This window comes from Balaenoptera ricei, chromosome 10, assembly GCF_028023285.1.
Source record: "Balaenoptera ricei isolate mBalRic1 chromosome 10, mBalRic1.hap2, whole genome shotgun sequence".
Lineage (NCBI taxonomy): Eukaryota > Metazoa > Chordata > Mammalia > Artiodactyla > Balaenopteridae > Balaenoptera > Balaenoptera ricei.
The window spans coordinates 23,394,333-23,412,800 of record NC_082648.1 but is presented as its reverse complement, the minus strand read 5'-3'; the positions used below and the strand labels follow the sequence as shown (position 1 = coordinate 23,412,800).

Below are 18,468 nucleotides of genomic sequence, written 5' to 3'. Positions count from 1 at the left end.
CATTTTTTGTTTTTTGTTTTTGCTTCCGTCCTCTAGAAGCATAGAGGGAAAATTATGTTTCCTTCCCTATAGTGCTGTTATAATCCCACCCAGGCTTTTAAGTAAAGATGTTTTTTATACGTGAATACACTTTCCTTACTGCAAATGCTAAACAGATGTTAATCATTATTACGAGGGATAGTTAAATGGGTCACTGTGTTTAAATCATAGGTAAAGCTAACACTTGAGTCCCAGAGGGATCCCACCAAGGTCCTCTCTGTGCAGAGGAAGCAGCTTGGGATGAGGTGGGATCAGGGTAGAGAGGAAGAGAGGCAAGCTAGGTTTTGCTTAGGAGTCCTGAAACGAAACCGGTTTTGGAAATGTAATTAAACCTGTTCTGTAGTCTGATGCGCCACCTCGCCCTACCCACTTCCCACCCACAGAAGTCAAAACACACTTTACACTTTCAAATGCTAGACTTACTCTATCAAACACACAATTCAGTTTTCAAATCGAACTTTAAGGGTGACTTTATTATCCTCTCTTCCCACTTTAATTGTTGAATAATAAATAAAAGATTAGGGCTTCCCTGGTGGCACAGTGGTTGAGAGTCTGCCTGCCAATGCAGCGGACACGGGTTCGAGCCCTGGTCTGGGAAGAGCCCACATGCTGTGGAGCAACTGGGCCCGTGAGCCACAACTACTGAGCCTGCGCGTCTGGAGCCTGTGCTCCGCAACGAGAGGCCCGCGCACCGCGATGAAGAGTGGCCCCCGCTAGCCACAACTAGAGAAAGCCCTCGCACAGAAACGAAGACCCAACACAGCCAAAAATAAATAAATAAAAGATTAAGCTAAATTGTTACATTTTCCCCGAAATACAGGCATGTTTTTTTCTGTCCATAATCATGATACTAAGATGTTTTGACCCAGGTGATAGTTTTCATTCAATGTGGGGTCGGGGGAGGGGAGAAAAAAGAAATCCCATGAGGGGATGATGCAAAAGGATGAACTTGCTTATGAAAATATTTTTTTCCTTTTTATCTTACAGGCCAGTCTCATCTCACATAGGCAGTTCAGAGGATGCTAATATAAACCTTGCCCACCTTTCAGCCCGTCTTTCTTACTCAGACAGTTTCCAAGCAGTTCCCTGATGGAGACACAATCTTCAGTTTCCAGGATGAATCGTGCCACGGCCGTCCCTCCCGGCAGATGGCCCCTCACTGTCTCACGTTTGATACTGTCCAGGACAACTCCTCTGATGTCTTTAGGCTTTCCTGGCACACCAAAGATGATAAACAGGCCCAGACAATCTCTCCTATCAAGTTACAGAATTCTTCCAGCTTATCAAACCTACTTCTATTGCTGAAAGACCCCTCCGCCCTGGATTCTGGATGGGAGGGGTCACAAGGCTCAGATTCCACGGGAGGAAGAGAAGACATCTGTAGAGTCTGTACTGCCAGCTGGAGCCTTATTTGCTTATCGGATCCCGAAAAGGTCCAAATCCAGTCCGCCCCGAACAGTAAGGCTTGGTGCTTGGTCATCTTGGTGGTAGTAAGCCAGTTGTCAACGCCTTTTTCTTGGCAGAAAGTGACGAAGTGGATTAAGAAGATCTCATTGAGAGTGTTTGGAGCTGGGCACAGATTGCTCAGCGTGTCTTCAAATCCAAGATACTCCTTCAGTTTCTGGGCTGCACGGACTATGGCTCCACTGACCACCTCACAGATGCCGAGAACCTCTTTGCCGTCCTTTAGAGCCAACTGCTGTGATGGTTTTTGCCCCGTTTTCCCTGCACCCACTCAGCACTACTTCCGCATATCAAACAGGCGAACTGTCCTTTCTCAGAGTAAGAGTTTTGCAGCGAAGTCACATCTGCTAACATGGTCCCAGTTTTCTAACTCTTCAGGGAAGCATATATACACACAGCTAAACAAACATGTAGGTCTTCCTGTTTGCCAGCTGGGTGTGTTGTAGTCATACAGATTCCTGCTGGTTTATGAAGTTAGAGATATTAACTTTCACAAAAAAACCATCTGTCTTTTACTTGTATTCACTCTACTTTTAATATTTGGTAACCTCTTCCAAGACATGTTTCCTTTTTTCCAAATTTTAGTTTACTTAAAAATAGCACTTAGTTCTTTAAAGAACCATACATATAGAACTCACTTCCTTCTACAACTAACTTCTCCAAACCTGTAGGCAAGTCATTTCCCTTTGCTTTTCTGATATCCCTCTGCCATGACTCCTCATCCCCCAGCTCAGCTGCCTGTGTTTCCTTTCATGCAGAAGTTTCTCAAGCAAAGGCCTCAAATTTCTATGTGTTGATACATGCTATAAATCCCACTCAAACAAATTTATGGGAGTTTGTGAACTGTTAAGAGTTGGTGTTACTATTCTCTATAGCAGAAATAAAGGCTACTGGTTATTACAAGCAAAGGAAAAGAAAGTAACAGACGATAAAAATATGAGGCAATTATCAATTGACTTTATTTCTTTTCATATGGTAATACCAGCAGTGCATAATATTTTGTAAATAAAATATATATCATCAAAAAAATTTAACCATATCACATATCATCAGTGATGTTACATTGTCCTGAATAAAGAATACTTGGCATCTATAACAGTCTCCTGGTATTTTTAGCCAGGTTTGAATAACAAATTGTTTTTCAAATGGTGACACATATTCACATTAAAGCAAAACACAAATTCGATAAGAGTCCAAATCAGTTACCAAATAATGAATGATAGGGAGCAAAAGATTATTATTAGCATTGAACTATTTTAGTTATGAATAAATAGTAATTTAGTATCACAGGTTCCTTGATGAAAAGCTTGGTAACTTGTTAGCTTGAAAGATCATACCACTGACATTCAAATACAGTTTATTAAGCAAGTCCACTGACATATACTGAACTACCCACCCTATGCCAATTTGTGAAAACCTGTCTACCACCATTGGCTATCATGAGTAATGATGAAGTACTGAATAAAAAATAGAATATTTTTTCTAATGCCTCTAGAAAATAATAAACATAATAACAGTTTTTGTTGCAGCTTTTTATTTTCTTTATAAAGAATATCTGGGACCTGTGCTACAGAAAAACATGAACTGCATTTTATCATCACAATATAGCCATTATGAAACTAATTTTGCAGCCTTTGTGTTACTGAACTCTGACTGAGACAAAATATTCAGACAAGTATTCAGCTTTTAAAAAAAAATCCCATTCACTGATAGCCTGAGAAATGTACAATGAATAACATTAGGAAGACTGTTAGTATTTTGATGTAATGATATATTTAGCAAAGAGGAAGATAAGAAGCTTAATACTGTAAAGGGCTTTGTTTTGTTTTGTTTGTTTCTTCAGAAATTATCTCTACAAAATTTGGGGGAGTTTCTGAATGCATTCAAGTTAATAGTATTTAAATGTCCCTCAAATTCTCCCTTATGAGGTAAGAGGATCCAAGATTAAGGTTGAAATTCTTAAAAAGCTATTCAACAATTTTGTGATGTATCATCAAAGAAGGGATATGTCATATATGCTAATTTAGTCTGCATGATCAACATCATTAAATTCAGTTTTGGAGAAAGAAAGATCATTTATGACCTCTCCAAGAACCAGCTGGTATACGAAAATTTTGATCACTGTATTTTTTTTAATGTGATCTTTTTACCATCTTCCTTATGTCACAAAATAAAAGTTCTATTTTCTATGTACTAAGTATATACACATATTTAGAAAAATATATAAAAATGGGACAATATGTGGAGGCAAGTGGAGGTGTGGCTGGCATTTAGTGGGCACACTGAATGCTTAAAGAAATTCCACATGTTGATTTTGAAAGCATATAACGTCCTGCTTCAAGGGCTGCAGTGCTGTCAAAAATCATTCCCTCACTGGTTACTGCTTCCCAAATCCTCCACGCTGTGAATGTAGATGGAAACACTATGGCAAAATACTCATATTAAATGCGACACTTTAAATATAATATATCACAGATTTTTTTTCTTTACATTAAATAGAGGAAAAACAATTATACTCTCATTCACCAGTGTCTTATTTGTCATGGCAACTTTAGAATCGGCACCTATTCCCTGCTTTCCATTTCCACTTCTAAATGAGAAGTGGGAACGATGTACAATATACAATCTGTTGCCTATTGTAGATACTGTGACTGTTTGAGAAATAAAGTGGAACAAAGATGAAGGGCTCCCCGTGCTCATGCAGGTGCTGCGGTCAGACATTTGAGTCTTCATCGGTGATGCTGGCGCTGGGGGAACGGGCAGCAAAATCTCTAAACATGTCGTCTTCCTTTAACATGTGCTGGAAGACAAGGAGGTGGGAGTCACACACACCGAGTGCCACCAGCTCTGCACCACCCGCTCTCCACTACACGTGCAGTCCTTTGGGGTCATGGTCAAACTTATTTTTAGAAGAACATTTGAAATTCGTTTTACAACTTACGGTTAGATTGTTGATGCCCTCAGAGAATGCACCTATCTGTCTCACTGTCCCTTCTGAGTCTTCCATCTGCAATGAACATACCGTGACATGACTACTCGTTCGCAATAATTTCAAGGAAAGTACAGCAAAATGAACACAAATCTAAGAAGAAATAGTGCAAGTGGTACTGAACGGGATAGGAGCAACAGAACACTTCTGTTGCATCTCCTCCCACTAATGCAACTGGATGTTAAAAATGAGAAGAAACACTTTACTGGCACATGTAGCCTAATGCTCTGATGCTGACAATGGCACCAGCAGACTGTTAATTAGAAGGCAATATTCAGATGCATGCCCTCATACTGAAAAGGCTAAGGAGTATGAGCTGTCCATTCCTGACTTGTTTTAATACATAGATTTCCCTAATACCGAGAGGGTATAACATAGGTAAAGAGCACAGGCTTTGAAACCAGCCGGCCAGACTGGAATCCCAGCGATTCTACCAGCTCTTCTATCTTGTGTAAGTTACCTGACCGTTCTGTGCCTCAGTTTCCTTATCTCTAAAATGAGGATAACAATACTCCCCATGTATTAGGATTAACCTGAACATTAACACGTTACGTGCTTAGGGTGGTGCCTGGGCTGTAGTAAGCAATCTGTAAGTGCTCGCTTTTATCTTATTATTATCTTTATTTGTAGGCATTTAAGGAAAATGTCTTTGGTTAGTAGACACAGTGCACAAAGTTTTCATGTAGTGTTTCAATACTGGAAGAACTTTAAAACAGGTATATAGGGTCACGTTTACCTGCTCTAACCGGTCCAAGTCGTCCTCATCATACAGGTGCATGTCCAAACCAGGCTTAAATCCTTTCTTAGATGTACCTCCTGAGGCCTGTCCCAATTCCATTGGACAAATATATTCCTCCCCATCTTCCTGTTTCTTCTTTCTCAGATTACCAAAATTGCTGAAGGTAAGTTTCTTTGGCTTTAAAAGAAAAGCAAACAAAAACATCCAGGGACTTGATAAAATTCATATGACAAAGGACCAATAACATGTATAATTTAATTATTCACACTACAGAGAAAAGCAATTGGATGATTAAGTGGGTATAAGAAAAACAAAGGCATCCTAGGCATATGATTGACATCCAAATGTGATAAAGGATCCTTATTATGACTCTCAGAAGATTAAGCTTGTCCTCCTTATTCATACCAACTAGCTGGGTAGTCACTGTGAAAAGCAAAATATGCCAAGAGCCTTAGTTTTGATAGACAGACCTTAATGCAATGAGATTTCTCAGGGCTGAATTCAATTTTGCAAGGTTTTCTAATCTAAGATCAGCAAAAGAAAATGGTCATTACTGTATTTTCTTTTTGGGTAAGGCTATGATTATCCTGTATGCCTGTTATGCTTCCACAACAGGACTGGTAACTGCTGAAAAGAAACCCGCTCTACTGGAGAGAGAATTTCCAGTGAGAGAAGACAAACTCCATCTTTTCACTGGATAGTCCCTGAGACTGTATGTTAAGGAGATGGTGATCAGGCTGATGCTGAGAATTTAAACAGAACAGAATCTCTCAGAGGTTTCAAATCTGGTACATCTTTTAAGGGAGAAAGGGAGCTAAAGAGGAAGTGTCAGGTAGGTAAAAGTGGTTTAAAAAAAAAAGAAGTTTGTGGAGGAGCCGCATTTGTGGAGGAACCAATAAACCCTATCTCTACATTCCGTTAGTTGAGATAACGGACTCAGAAGAGCTCACGGAAGAGTGATTTAAAGAAGAAAAAGTGATCTGAATTTGGTATGATCCATGAATCCAGGTAAATCTGGAGATACTGATTCTCTACTGGTCTACTGTGGATCATTTCTTAATTATCTTTTCCTAGCTTGCAAGGCTGGTTAATGATAAGTATGAGAAGAAATCCTCCTCTTATGCTTGATTTATCCATAGGATAACTATAATCAATACTGGGCCCAAGTCATGGGCTTCCTGCATTGGCAAAGCATCAATTATAGAAGCCAACATCAGGTTCCTTATATTGTTAACTCTAATAAAATAAATGATTTGAGCAAAGATTCCCCCCCAGAAGGAAACCTTCAAAAATGCATTTTCCTAATTACTCTTAAAGATGCATTTACCTTCAACCCATCCACAAAACTTAGTAAACCTCAGAAAATGGGATAGCCAGGTAACAGTCAAAACTGAGCCTTTGCTAAAGGCAACTATTAAATGGTAGGAGCTTGAACCAACCTTCACTTTGGCAGTAGCTGTTAGAAGTACATAATCTGGTAACTCCATGGCACCCCGTTTCTGGTGTTGGGCCTCAGCACCGATCAGAAGGTTGAAATGAGTGGCCAAATGTCTTCGCAGCAGGGTCTTGCTTGGTGGGATGTTCAGTAACTGAGCCATTGTTTCCACATTAAAACGAGGTTCTAGAACCTACAGGAAAAATTAAGATTCTTTAAGACACCAGGTATCATACATGTCTGCATTGTGCTTTATAATCTGCAAAGCTCTTTCATTTAGTTATCTCCAATGGCCCTCTCAACAGCCCAGTGAGATAGACTATGGACTTTTGATCTTCAATTTAAATATCTTTTCTTTGTTTTGCCTAAGCTAGTGAGAAGTAGAGCTGGTCCTGACATCCAGGCATTACAAAGTCGGGGCTTCTGCCTCTCTGAAGTGGTACCTTTGGGAGGCAACTCCTTACGCAACATCAACGTGCAGAAATATAGTCTGTATCTTTGCAGGGATTTTAAAACATGATCATATGAGAGCCAGTGGCCAGATGTTATCCAACATGAAAGAGGATAATAAAAGAGAAATGGGTTTAAATCCAATCTAGAGTTATAGGATATAAATAAAAAATATGGGACAGAATACTCTGAAAGTAAAGAGTCACTAGAAATGTTGCAGGAGAGTTCAGTTAGATGACTTTAGGATCATGACAAGCAACAGGTAATAGCCTACTCATTAGACTAATGGAAACACAACGATAAGAAGTTGGTTTTAAATGAAAACAGAGTTTTACCATGAGCCCGCCATGGACACCACTGCCTCTGAGATTGGGGGCATATTCCGCCAAGTCCACGGAGCGTAGCCACTCCATCACGCGATGATTGGTCCACTGCTGAACCTCTGATGGGGTGATGCTATTCTGTGGGAACAAACCACCACCCAGAGCTTCAGTCACTGACTATGGGGTTCCAAATATCAAACCTGCATGCTCATTCTGAAGAGCCTGCCTCCTGGAGCGGAGTTGTTCGACATCCCAGTAAATGTTGATAGAGAAAAAGGTAAAAAGGTGTTTGCTAGTTTGAATTCTCTTTTAAGGAATCTGTGTCCCAGAGTTTTAAGTTTCTTGCACACTAATAAAGCAGTGCTTTAGGAAAGGTAGCCTTTACAGTGATACTTAACTTTAGGGCTTAAGGAGGCAGGAAAATAAAATACACCCAAGAAAGGAGGAAGGAAAACTAAAACACAATCCTTGGCTTCAGTTATACAGGTAGAACCATCACGGGGGGAAAGGAAGGAATATAGGAAGACAAAGCCTGAGAAGTAAATGAGGCTGGATTTGAGGCTCTGAGGGAACCAGACGCTTTCCTTCCCTGAAGGCTCCAAGAGGAAATGGGTCCTAGGGTCTCCACACAGGCAGTCACATGCACGGAATGTGTATGCTGTGTAAACCTCAACCTCAGATGCTACCTCGTCAGAGGGTCGCCTCCGCAGACAGTTTGGTTCAAAGTTATTGATCCTCAGGACCTGGATGGCCCTCTTGATACTGAGATGATGGAGCACGCTCATGACCTTCAAAGACAGTAAGTCATCCTGCAAAACAAAACAAAAAGAGGCGCGCACCGAGCAGACCTAGAGCAGGAGAACCTTCTCAGGCAAACCTCAGAAAACTCAAGTAAAAGTAGAAGTGCACCTCTAACAATAGGCCTCAAGGGCTTGTCAGGATTTTCAAAGCGTTTATGTAGTAACAGAACTCTTTTTCCTGTGCTGAACAAAATTTTCTCTAGGACCCCAGTATACAATAGAAGAGAACCAAAATTCACGTTGTCCCAACTGAAGCTGACTGCTACCTGTTTCTCTCTCTTCCACTGAGATAAGATTGTGGGACTGCACAGTTCTGAAAAACACAGTTTGAAAAGCACTCGCTAGGCCACTACAAAAGGTGACCTGCTTTGATTTGATTTGATAAAGCAGATAACTGAGAGCAAGCAATGTTCACCGATGACCAAGAGCTGGTTTTCTGAGCTAAGGCACACATCACAGTTTGGGGGATAACCAGAAGAGTGCTCCTATTATACTACCCCCCCAGCCTCAAGAAATCTCTGGTTCTAGAATACTGTGCTTTATCTAGCAGACGCTGTGAACAGTTTTGGAAAAATTATATGTTAATCAATGCAAAGCTTCTGGTGAGAAGCAAGAGAGAAGAGAAATGAAGAAGTTATATGTAGCAACATATATCACCAAGTGATTCCTTTAAGGAATAACTTTCACCAGTCTGTGGCTACTGGGAACTTTTCAAACACACCAAAACAAATTATCTTAGAAGAAGGTGATTTGTTGGGGGGGGGGGCGGGCAGTGTCAAGGTAAGCACCAATCTACTTCCAAACACACCCAGAAAATAAACAAGGAAAACATCCATTTTAGGCACACCTTACCGAGAACACATTTCTTATACAGGAAAAAAATTAACCTATTACAGAGATATTTTAAAAATAAAATTATAAAACAGTTTAAATCCTTAAGGCTACTTACTGAGCAAAAATTATTTCCTTAATTTTTTTCTAGATTAATGGCTTAAAAACAGTGCCTGATGATAAGTTAGAAGGGGCATTTAACATATTTTAATCTAAAATTGAGACACCCATTCAAAACATTTTCACGTGGGTTATGCATAATGTTTACAATGTAAATAAAATGTTCATTATTTTAGTTTAAGGGATTTTAAAAGTAGGGATTTCTTTTAAATCAAGACACGCCTTTTTGAGGGGGGGATTTTAAAAAATCTTTTAAGTAATTTTAGATTTACAGAAGAGTTGCCAAAGATAGTACAGAGTCCCACAGACCCTTCACCCAGCTTCTTCTAATGTTAACACCTTATATAACCACGATATTCAGCAAAACTAAGAAATTAACATGGACAATAATAAAATTCAATTAAACCCAGGTTTTATTCAGATTTCACCAGTTTTTCTCCTAGGTCCTTTTCCTGACCCAGGATCCAATCCAGGATACCAATTTCAAACAGACTTTTTGTGACTTAGGATTTCTGGGGTCAAATTTTCTAAGGTAATTTATTCTTTTATAGCCACAAAAGTTATACATTTGCCTTTTGTGATTTTCAGCCTCAATTTTCTCACATTGCCACAGGAACATACCCATACCTAGATAGGCAGGCAAACAGGCACAAATGCTCTATGACTTTCTACTACTTTCTAACAGTGGAACCTTGGTTAAGTTACCCAATTTCTCAATTCTTTTGTTTCCTCATCTGAAAGCTGGGGATAACAGAGTGCTAAGTCAAGGACTGCTGAGAACTGAGTATTAATTATGAGTAAAGTGTCTGAAAGAGTGTCTGGCACACAGTAAGTATGCAACATGTCACACGTTGGTGTTATTTTACCTTCAGTTTACAGGATGTGCCCACCACGGTTCAGACTTTGGTTCAGGGATGGAGAAGAAAATGAGCTGAACCCCACATTTCTTTGATATTGAAAAATTCCTAAATAAGTTAAGTTAGCTGTTTGAAACTTTCAACTTATTTTAAAAAGATACTTGTGGTAGTTGAATCCACAAAAGCCCGTTTAAATAAAAGCATCTTAGGCAGAACACTCCTAGTACCATGGAGTCTAGAACAAGTTCTCCCGGAACCCATCTCTCCCCACTGTCGTAAAGTAGGGAAAAGTCTACTTTCTACCCATTGGACAGAAGGCTAAAAATATGAAACAGTAATGAAGGAATGAGAGTGAAGGCCTAGCTCTTCTTTACTCTGGTAACTCCAGCAGAACTGGGTTGAAGTGAGACAGGCTAGGGAGTTTCAGGAAACAGTGCTCAAAAGTGGAAGGGAAGGGAAAAGAAAGTCCCAGTGGATGACAAGTCCCAGCCTTTTGAGTGGTCACTGCTTATAGGAATATATCCCTTAGAAACTGCCAGGGCTGCAAAACTCTACATTCTCTCATTTTCAACATTTTTATGACATATAATTCACATACCATAAACTTCACCCATTCAAAGTGTACACTTCAATGTCTACGTTATTGAATATATACAAAATCAACTTTTTGGATAGCTTAGTTTCAATTAGGTTTCATGTAGCTCAAATTTCCCAAGGATTTCAAAATTTCCCAAGGCTATTGCAATCATCAAATCCTACAACTTCAACTTAGAAAAATATGCCTGCCCCTCTCCTCAAGTTAAAACAATCCCTTCAAACTCCAGCGGAATCATTGTGAAAACACTGTATTTTGCTTATTCTATTTCTGTGTTTTTCAGAGAAAAACAGTTTTAGCCCCCCCAAACCCCAGGAGTGAGTTACTTACAACAGTCATGTAATGAAGCATTCGACCATCTACCCGTCCTTCATCAAACTGGGTCTTGTATTGGGGGAGACCAATATCATCCAACCATCCTAAGGATAGAAATGAGTGTCATTAATGAGCCACAGAACATCCATTCTTGTGATGAAAAAGAGAAAACCATAATTCAAAAAGAGTCATGTACCACAATGTTCATTGTAGCACTATTTACAATAGCCAGGACATGGAACCAACCTAAATGTCCATCCACAGATGAATGGATAAAGAAGATTTGGCACATACATACAATGGAATATTACTCAGCCATAAAAGGAAATGAAATTGAGTTATCTGTAGTGAGGTGGATGGACCTAGAGTCTGTCATACAGAGTAAGTAAGTCAGAAAGAGAAAAACAAATACCGTCTGCTAACGCAGATATATGGAATCTAAAAAAAAAAAAATGGTACTGATGAACCTAGTTGCAGGGCAGGAATAAAGAGGTAGACATAGAGAATGGACTTGAGGACATGGGGTGGGAGGGGGAAGCTGGGGCGAAGTGAGAGTAGCATCGACATATATACACTACCGAATGCAAAAGAGTTGGCTGGTGGGAAGCAGCAGCATAGCACAGGGAGATCAGCTGGGTGCTTTGCGATGACCTAGAGGGGTGGGACAGGGAGGATGGGAGGGAGACTCAAGAGGGAGGGATATGGGGACATGTGTATGCATATGGCTGATTCGCTTTGTTGTGCAACAGAAACTAACACAGTATTGTGAAGCAATTATATTCCAATAAAGATCTATTAAAAAAACCAAAAAAACAAAACAAAACAAAAAAAAAGAAAAAGCAGCTATGTGTGTGTGTGTGTGTGTGTGTGTGTATAAAATTCATTCATTCACTCATTCATGAATTTAAAACCTCTTACTAGTGACCCAGTTGAAATCCAGCTTCCCATGATTGGTTTCTTCTTCGGATCCCAGGGCTTGCAGTGCCAGCTGGAGTTTCTTTCGATGAAGTGAATGCTTGATTCCAAGTTCCTGAATTAATAAAAAGAAACACTGGCATTACAACTCTGTCAACGTGGGCTGGATGCCACTGGCAAAGGATGCAAATTCCTCGAAAATCAAGCCAGCGTTGAAGACCCAATAATTACATTAAATCAGAACACTAACCCAGGCTGTAAAGTGTTGCTGAACAAAAGACCCCTGGAAAGTCAAGACCACTGCAGTTGCTTTAGTGGTGTGTTAGGTGTTCCCCACTAGGTTCCTACCTTTGCAAGATAGGAGCTGTAGCATGCATAACAGGAATTCTACCCCTATTTTGTACTAAATGTTAAATAATTGGGAAGAAATGTTAAGTAGCTGGACATTAAGTGTAGGGCTCTTTATTTTCCCTTTTGCAAAGTGAAATTGAATTGCATATATTACACTGAGAAGACGGACCAATGATAAAGCCATAGAATGGTTTTGAGAAATATGAACTGAAACTTTATTATTATGTCTATATAATTATTTTTTCATTAAAATGCCCAGTGGCTTAAGTGTTTCATAAGGAATCATTAAGACCGGGTCCTCCCTTTAAGTCCATGAGATAAAATAAGCATGAAGCGGGAAACTCAGACTTTTTCCAGAATACTTACTAGCTCTACCCACTCCCCTTTGTGGAATATAAAACCAATCTACATTCATATTCCTCTCTCTCTCTCTTTCCATTGTGCAAACAAAATAGAGAAGCATTCACCTTCTCTAGATCTTGTTGAGAAGCCTGCAAAAGTGTTTGGCCAGATGCAATCCAGCGCTTGCCAGAGTTCAGGTAGGACCCCAAGCCCTGTTCCACAAGCCAATTGCAAACCTGTTCCTTGGTCCACTTGGCAAATGGCATATCCAAGTCACTACAGGAAAATGAACAATCGCATGAAAAACAATTAAAAGTCAGTCCACTAAGTTACCATCAGGGCTGAACAATTGGCATATCCAGGTCACTACAGGAAAATGAACAATCGCATGAAAAACAATTAAAAGCCAATCTGCTAAGTTACCATCAGGGCTGAACAACTGCATATTCAATAGACATGGAGATTCCCTGGTGATACACTTTTGACTATGGAAAGCCTAATTTTTAGTACATATTTGGTGGAGTAAGTGATAATGGAAATGAAAGCTCCCTTGTAAGACCATAGTCTTCATGTCAAACAAAACCACAAAAGATTCATCATGATTTAACATGTTTTATAGAAGACGACTGAGTTAAACCAACAGCTCAAGTTATTATACTACTTTCAACTAATGTTGTTTAAAGATTGAATTTACAAACAGAAAACACTAGGCCAGACTGAAAGAAACTCAAGTCTAACTTGAATTAACTTTAGTAGAATTATGGTTTCTCTCCAGATGGTATTCAATGAGAAGAGGGCAATATGCCATCACTGAGTATGAGAAAGTACAATCAAAGCAAATTTCTGCTTTCTTTTACTATTTTTTTCATTAATTTTTTTTTTCTATCGAAGTATAGTTGACTTACAATGTTGTGTTAGTTTCTTTTACTGTTTTTACAAGTAGTGTTCCTGTTTGGAAAAAAAATGTGGCGATGAACAAAATTTTTTTTTTTAAACAGCACAAGCAAGTCCTCTACTGTGTACAAAGAGAACATATGGCAAATGAGACTGTTTGGTATTTGAAGAAGGCCAAAGAGAGTTTCCTCCTTGATGAAACTTGTGCCCAGCATTCTGCTTGCGTGGGAAGGACCATGTGTAAAAGGTTTCTAGCCCATTATCATCTTAAAAGATTTAGTATCAATGATTTGTGCTATATATTTGCCAACTCCACCCTTTTTTATGTTGAGCAAATCAGCATAGCAGTTCCAAACCAGCCCTAAACTGTGATAAGGGTGTAGGAAAAGTTCTTAGAGTCTTAATAGATAAAAACATTACACAGTCCTGATAAATTGAAGAATTCGGATAGAATGTATGTCTTTTAAGTGTTTTCACAGACTCTATCAATTACTAATGTTTACTGAACAGTTATTATTTGCCAGATACTTAACACACGTTAACTCATTTAATCGTCACAATCATCTTTTGGGGTAAGTACTAATTCATACTATGGGAAACAGAGGCTCAGAGCATGGAAGTAATTGCTCAAGGTCACTCAGCTTGTAGGAAGCGGTGAAGCCAGAAATCAGGTCCAAGCAGTCTGTCTCTAGAACCTATTCTTTTTTTTTTTTTAAAGTACAGCTGAGTCACAGTGTTGTGTTAATTTCCAGTGTACAGCAAAGTAATTCAGGTATACATATATATCTATATATATATTTCTTTTTCATATTCGTTTCCATTCTGGTTTATTACAGGCTGTTGAATATAGTTCCCTGTGCTACACTGTAGGACCTTGTTGTTTATCCATTCTATATATAATGGTTTGCATCTGCTAATCCCAAACTCCCAATCCATCCCTCCCCCGCCTCCCCTCCCCCTTGGCAACCACAAGTCTGTAGAACCTATTCTTAACCACTATGCTATCCCATCTTTCCAGAGCTATGCTTTAGAGTACTAATAATTGTTTTCTATGTAAAATTTAAGTCCAAGAGCCATTCTAGTACAGATGCTGCCGATACTTTAGCTCTGGGTCCTCACCTAGCTCACAGAGCCCTCATCTTCTTACAGTTTTTCACCAACCACAGCCGAATTGCACTGCTCTAAAGATGATGGACCCTTCCACAAGGCACAGCAGTAAGCATGGATTTGACTGTCTAGCCCAGGGTCAATACTAACACCACAGGTGCTCACGAGACCTTGATGCTTGGGCAGAGATGCAAAAGACCATTCGTTTGACTGTTCTTACCTGTTAGATTGTCCCAAATCTCGAGACCAACCCAATCGGGGTCCTGCAGTTGCCCTTGTCCCTCCTCTTTTGAATTCAGGCTCAGACATGTCATCTGGGTTAAATGTAGTTGATTGACTTCTCCTAAGTCTGAAAAGAAGACACAACACATTAGACCTGAGGAAGCCTTCGACTTTAATCAGAACATTTTAAACTGATGCTTATGTATGGTTAGAATAGACATTTGGATTTAAACTTTAACTGAGATTCAATGAGTTAATGAATCCCAAATCCCAATCTCCATCCATAAAAGGATCACAAAAGCCTTACAATTTCGTAACTATTTTCAGCCAATTTTCCATTTATTCCTACATTTGAGCCACATATAAGACAAAGCTCTGTTACTTACTTTCCAAAGAGTCTCATGATACCCCTAGATTTCTTTTTGGAATCCGGCGATGGTGGCGATATCTGGAAGGGACTGCTCCCCTGTGAATCTTTTGGCTGAGACGATACACCAGCCAGATCTAAGTGCTCGGGTGTCTCCTTCTCTGTTTCAGCTATTCCAAGAACAGAATACAAGCTTGGTGAATTTTAAAATATGGAATGAACATGACTAGATGTTAACCTCCTTGGTTTAAGCAACTGTTAAGAATTCTTCTTCTGTTGGTCTATAAACCAGTGACTTACAAAGAACACCCTGCAAATATTAAAAAATGGAACACAAATCTATGTTCTACTCTACAGCCTACTCTATTGTGTACCAAGTTCATTAACTTACAAATTACAACTTCTTCGAGATTCAAAGGTGGGATAGGATTACCATATTCCTTCCTTGACTGATTTGAATTCGTAATGAAATTATACTCAATCTTGCTACAGCACTTGGTACTGTTGACTACCTCCTCCAAAACTGTCATCTCCTTTAGCTTCCTGACATGACATGCTCCTAGATCTGTCATCTGAAAGTTTCTTTGCTGTAGCACTGTTTTCTCTTCTTCCACTCCAAGATTCTGTCCTGGGTTCCCTCTGCAGGATCTTTTGACAAGCTCACGTACTCTATGCTCAGCACGAAATGATGGCTTTGCTCATTTATAAGCAGCTGGTATCAGAATCTCTGAGCCTAATAATCTCTCTCCCCAGCTTCAGTATCTGAATGTCTGTGGATATTCCCAATTTGATGTGCCAGGGATATCTTGGGCTCAACAAATCCATCCAATTTTCCTGAGAGTCTTCTCCTACATTTTTGTATTTCATATTTCATTAATACTAGTTAATTTTCTCCCTGTTACTCCAGTCCAAACTCTTTGTCATTTTCTTTTCATTCCCTCCTTTCCTTTGGCATTTACATCAAATTGTTTACCAAGTTCTGGCAATTCTTTGTACAAGAAATGTATTCCTACTTATCATGTGATGTTTCAGACACTGAGAGAAGAATGAACTGGGTCTTCATAAATTTTTCATTTGATATAAATCCATGCCAGTTGATTCTACCATAAAACAATAACATCCAAATCTGCTACTCTCAGACCTCCTAGCACCAACTATCCTAGTTCTTTTAGCCGTCTTTTAACAGACGATCCCACACTAGCAAACACGAGGAATGCTGTTTCCTCAATGTGAGAATGTGCACTTTCATACAGCTAAGTAAAAGTTGTACAAAAACCACAGGGACAGTGTTTCAGCAAGATCTAAAAGTTGCAGAGGCTGACTTTTCTATGAAGCAGAGCTGTGATTATAGGTTATGGTAAGCAGCATTTGCCTCTTAGCGTTGACAGTGTATTTCTTCTAAGAAAGATGCAAAAACGTTTGAAAATAGTTGTCTGAATAGATCATTTTTATTCACCCTGTGTTCATTCTGGACATTTAAGGCTGCAAAGAGAGAGGTCACCTTTGCTGATCTACATGAATACCTCTGTGGATATCTATACAAGGTAATAGGACCTACTGGGAAAACCCAAAAGAACATTTCCATTCAAATCCTACAGCCATGACGGTTACGGGTGTCCCTGAAAATGTTGTCCAGCCCACTTTTATTTTAAAAGCATCCTGTTTTTATTTTTATTTTGAGGATTTTTCCCCTACTGTATTCTGCCCTTTAAAGAGGAAAACTGAGCTTCCCCTCTCCTAAAATCGCTTTGGGGGTAACTCCTCAGATATCGCATAAAGTTACCTCTCCTGTCACTAAATGTCACCCGCATCTTCAAAGCAATAATGTGTCAGAAGAATGTTCCCCTAAGAGAAGTCAGTCTAAAATGAACGTTTTCAATGTCTTCCACAGACCTGTTTGGCTAAAAACATTTCTTTCTGGAGGCTGGGGAAATGTAACCATGGAGAAGGAGTTGCAAGTCCCTGCGAGTTAGTGTGATGTGATATGTGCTTCGGGGTGAAGGAGTTGGATTTATGACACCAGGGCACTCCTGCCCTGCACTCGGATGGCCACTGGGCGCGTCTAGGTCCTCGCAGAGCTGCTCGCAAGGTGTCATTAGCATGGGTTACAGCAGCGTTTAGGCTTGGAAGCAAAGGCTCTACAGAGAGTCCTTTTGAGCAGAAGGAGGAAGGAACACTCTGGAGTAGAGGACTCCGTTTTCTGATGCTGCCAGCTCACTTTCTAGAGATTACAGACGCCAAAGAGCAGGGATTAGCTCGGCTGGGAGTGAGGCGCTGGCGAAGGAGGCATGCAGGGGTACGGTACCTAAGGTGGGTGCACTGGCACTTCGTTTACGATCTTCAGAAATCCCAACAATGCACACAATCACACGCAGTCCAATGGAGAGAACACAGGGGAATGACAAAATGAAACACAGATCAAACTCCTACTCACAAAATACACACAGTGGGAGGGAAGGCGGGCACCGCCCTGTGCTTCCGACGCTACACACAGACTCCATCAGCAGTGTCAATATGGGGTTAATTTTATCCTCTTTCGGAATAGATGGGCAACTGCTTATAATGATGTCAGAGAGAATCACGGTTTTTGGTCTTTCCTCTAAGTTTACACCCAGAACAGAGAGCAGGGTGAGAGAGTCCACACCGAGCTATCTTTACCTCTGAATTAAGCCCACGGAAGCATTTTTTGCTAACTTTTCCCCCAAGTCATTCACCGTCATTTCTGAGAAAGAGAAATGTACAAATAGATGAATAAGGGAAAAGATTGATCTTTTCCTCATTCTGGAAGAATTAAGGCAAAGGCATTTTGGCCACACATACCCAAGTTTGGAGCACTTGCTGTCCTCTTGTTACTTTTGATTTTAAAAAAGCCACGACCAAAGGAAGATCTGGTTTTTCGAGTGCCGAAGGGATTGTCATCCACAGACGCATCGTGTCCCGGAGCTTTGTGCGGGAGGCTCCCAAATGCGCTGCTTTCCACCAGAGCTTTAGCCTGAGAGAGAAGTGATAATGAATGTGACACAGCACGAACGTGCATCATTATTAGTACATGCCCGGCACAGTACTAAACACGTTACACACATGATTTTATTTAAAAGAATAACTGAACAAATTGATTACGAATGTCAAATGCCTTGTTAGAAGCTTAAAAAGGTCAGTTCTGAAAGCTACTTAAGGAACAACAATAAAGACATGTTCATCACTAATCTTAATCCACGTGTTTAGGGCTTTAAGTATTTAGGATAGATTTCGACATTCTCAAATTTTATTTTAATTTTATTTGTCTCATTCCCTCAAAGACATGGAGATAAAA

At 39.8% G+C, this 18,468-nt stretch overlaps 2 protein-coding genes across 13 annotated transcripts in view; both read right to left on the bottom strand.

Annotated features, from left to right (window-relative positions):
* Positions 1 to 1,000: 1,000 nt before the first annotated feature.
* REP15 (RAB15 effector protein) lies at positions 1,001 to 2,065 on the bottom strand. The gene is given in 3 exon segments (XM_059934955.1): positions 1,001 to 1,291; positions 1,294 to 1,764; positions 2,020 to 2,065. Coding segments are annotated over 3 exon segments (747 nt in total). The 3' UTR covers positions 1,001 to 1,061.
* Positions 2,066 to 2,438: 373 nt separating this feature from the next.
* PPFIBP1 (PPFIA binding protein 1) overlaps positions 2,439 to 18,468 on the bottom strand; it is a 176,225-nt gene continuing 160,195 nt past the window's right edge. For 9 of the 12 annotated variants that reach the window (XM_059935519.1, XM_059935521.1, XM_059935518.1 and 6 more), the window contains 13 exons: positions 17,976 to 18,147; positions 17,461 to 17,493; positions 15,175 to 15,325; positions 14,787 to 14,915; positions 12,691 to 12,841; positions 11,876 to 11,987; positions 10,973 to 11,061; positions 8,126 to 8,248; positions 7,452 to 7,577; positions 6,671 to 6,859; positions 5,229 to 5,408; positions 4,445 to 4,510; positions 2,439 to 4,303 (listed from right to left, as the gene is read on the bottom strand). In XM_059935519.1, the coding sequence (XP_059791502.1) occupies positions 4,217 to 4,303; positions 4,445 to 4,510; positions 5,229 to 5,408; positions 6,671 to 6,859; positions 7,452 to 7,577; positions 8,126 to 8,248; positions 10,973 to 11,061; positions 11,876 to 11,987; positions 12,691 to 12,841; positions 14,787 to 14,915; positions 15,175 to 15,325; positions 17,461 to 17,493; positions 17,976 to 18,147 (1,608 nt within the window). In that variant the 3' untranslated portion in view covers positions 2,439 to 4,216. The remainder of the gene's footprint in view (positions 4,304 to 4,444; positions 4,511 to 5,228; positions 5,409 to 6,670; positions 6,860 to 7,451; positions 7,578 to 8,125; positions 8,249 to 10,972; positions 11,062 to 11,875; positions 11,988 to 12,690; positions 12,842 to 14,786; positions 14,916 to 15,174; positions 15,326 to 17,460; positions 17,494 to 17,975; positions 18,148 to 18,468) is intronic. The other 3 variants (XM_059935524.1, XM_059935526.1, XM_059935529.1) reach the window with 1 other exon arrangement.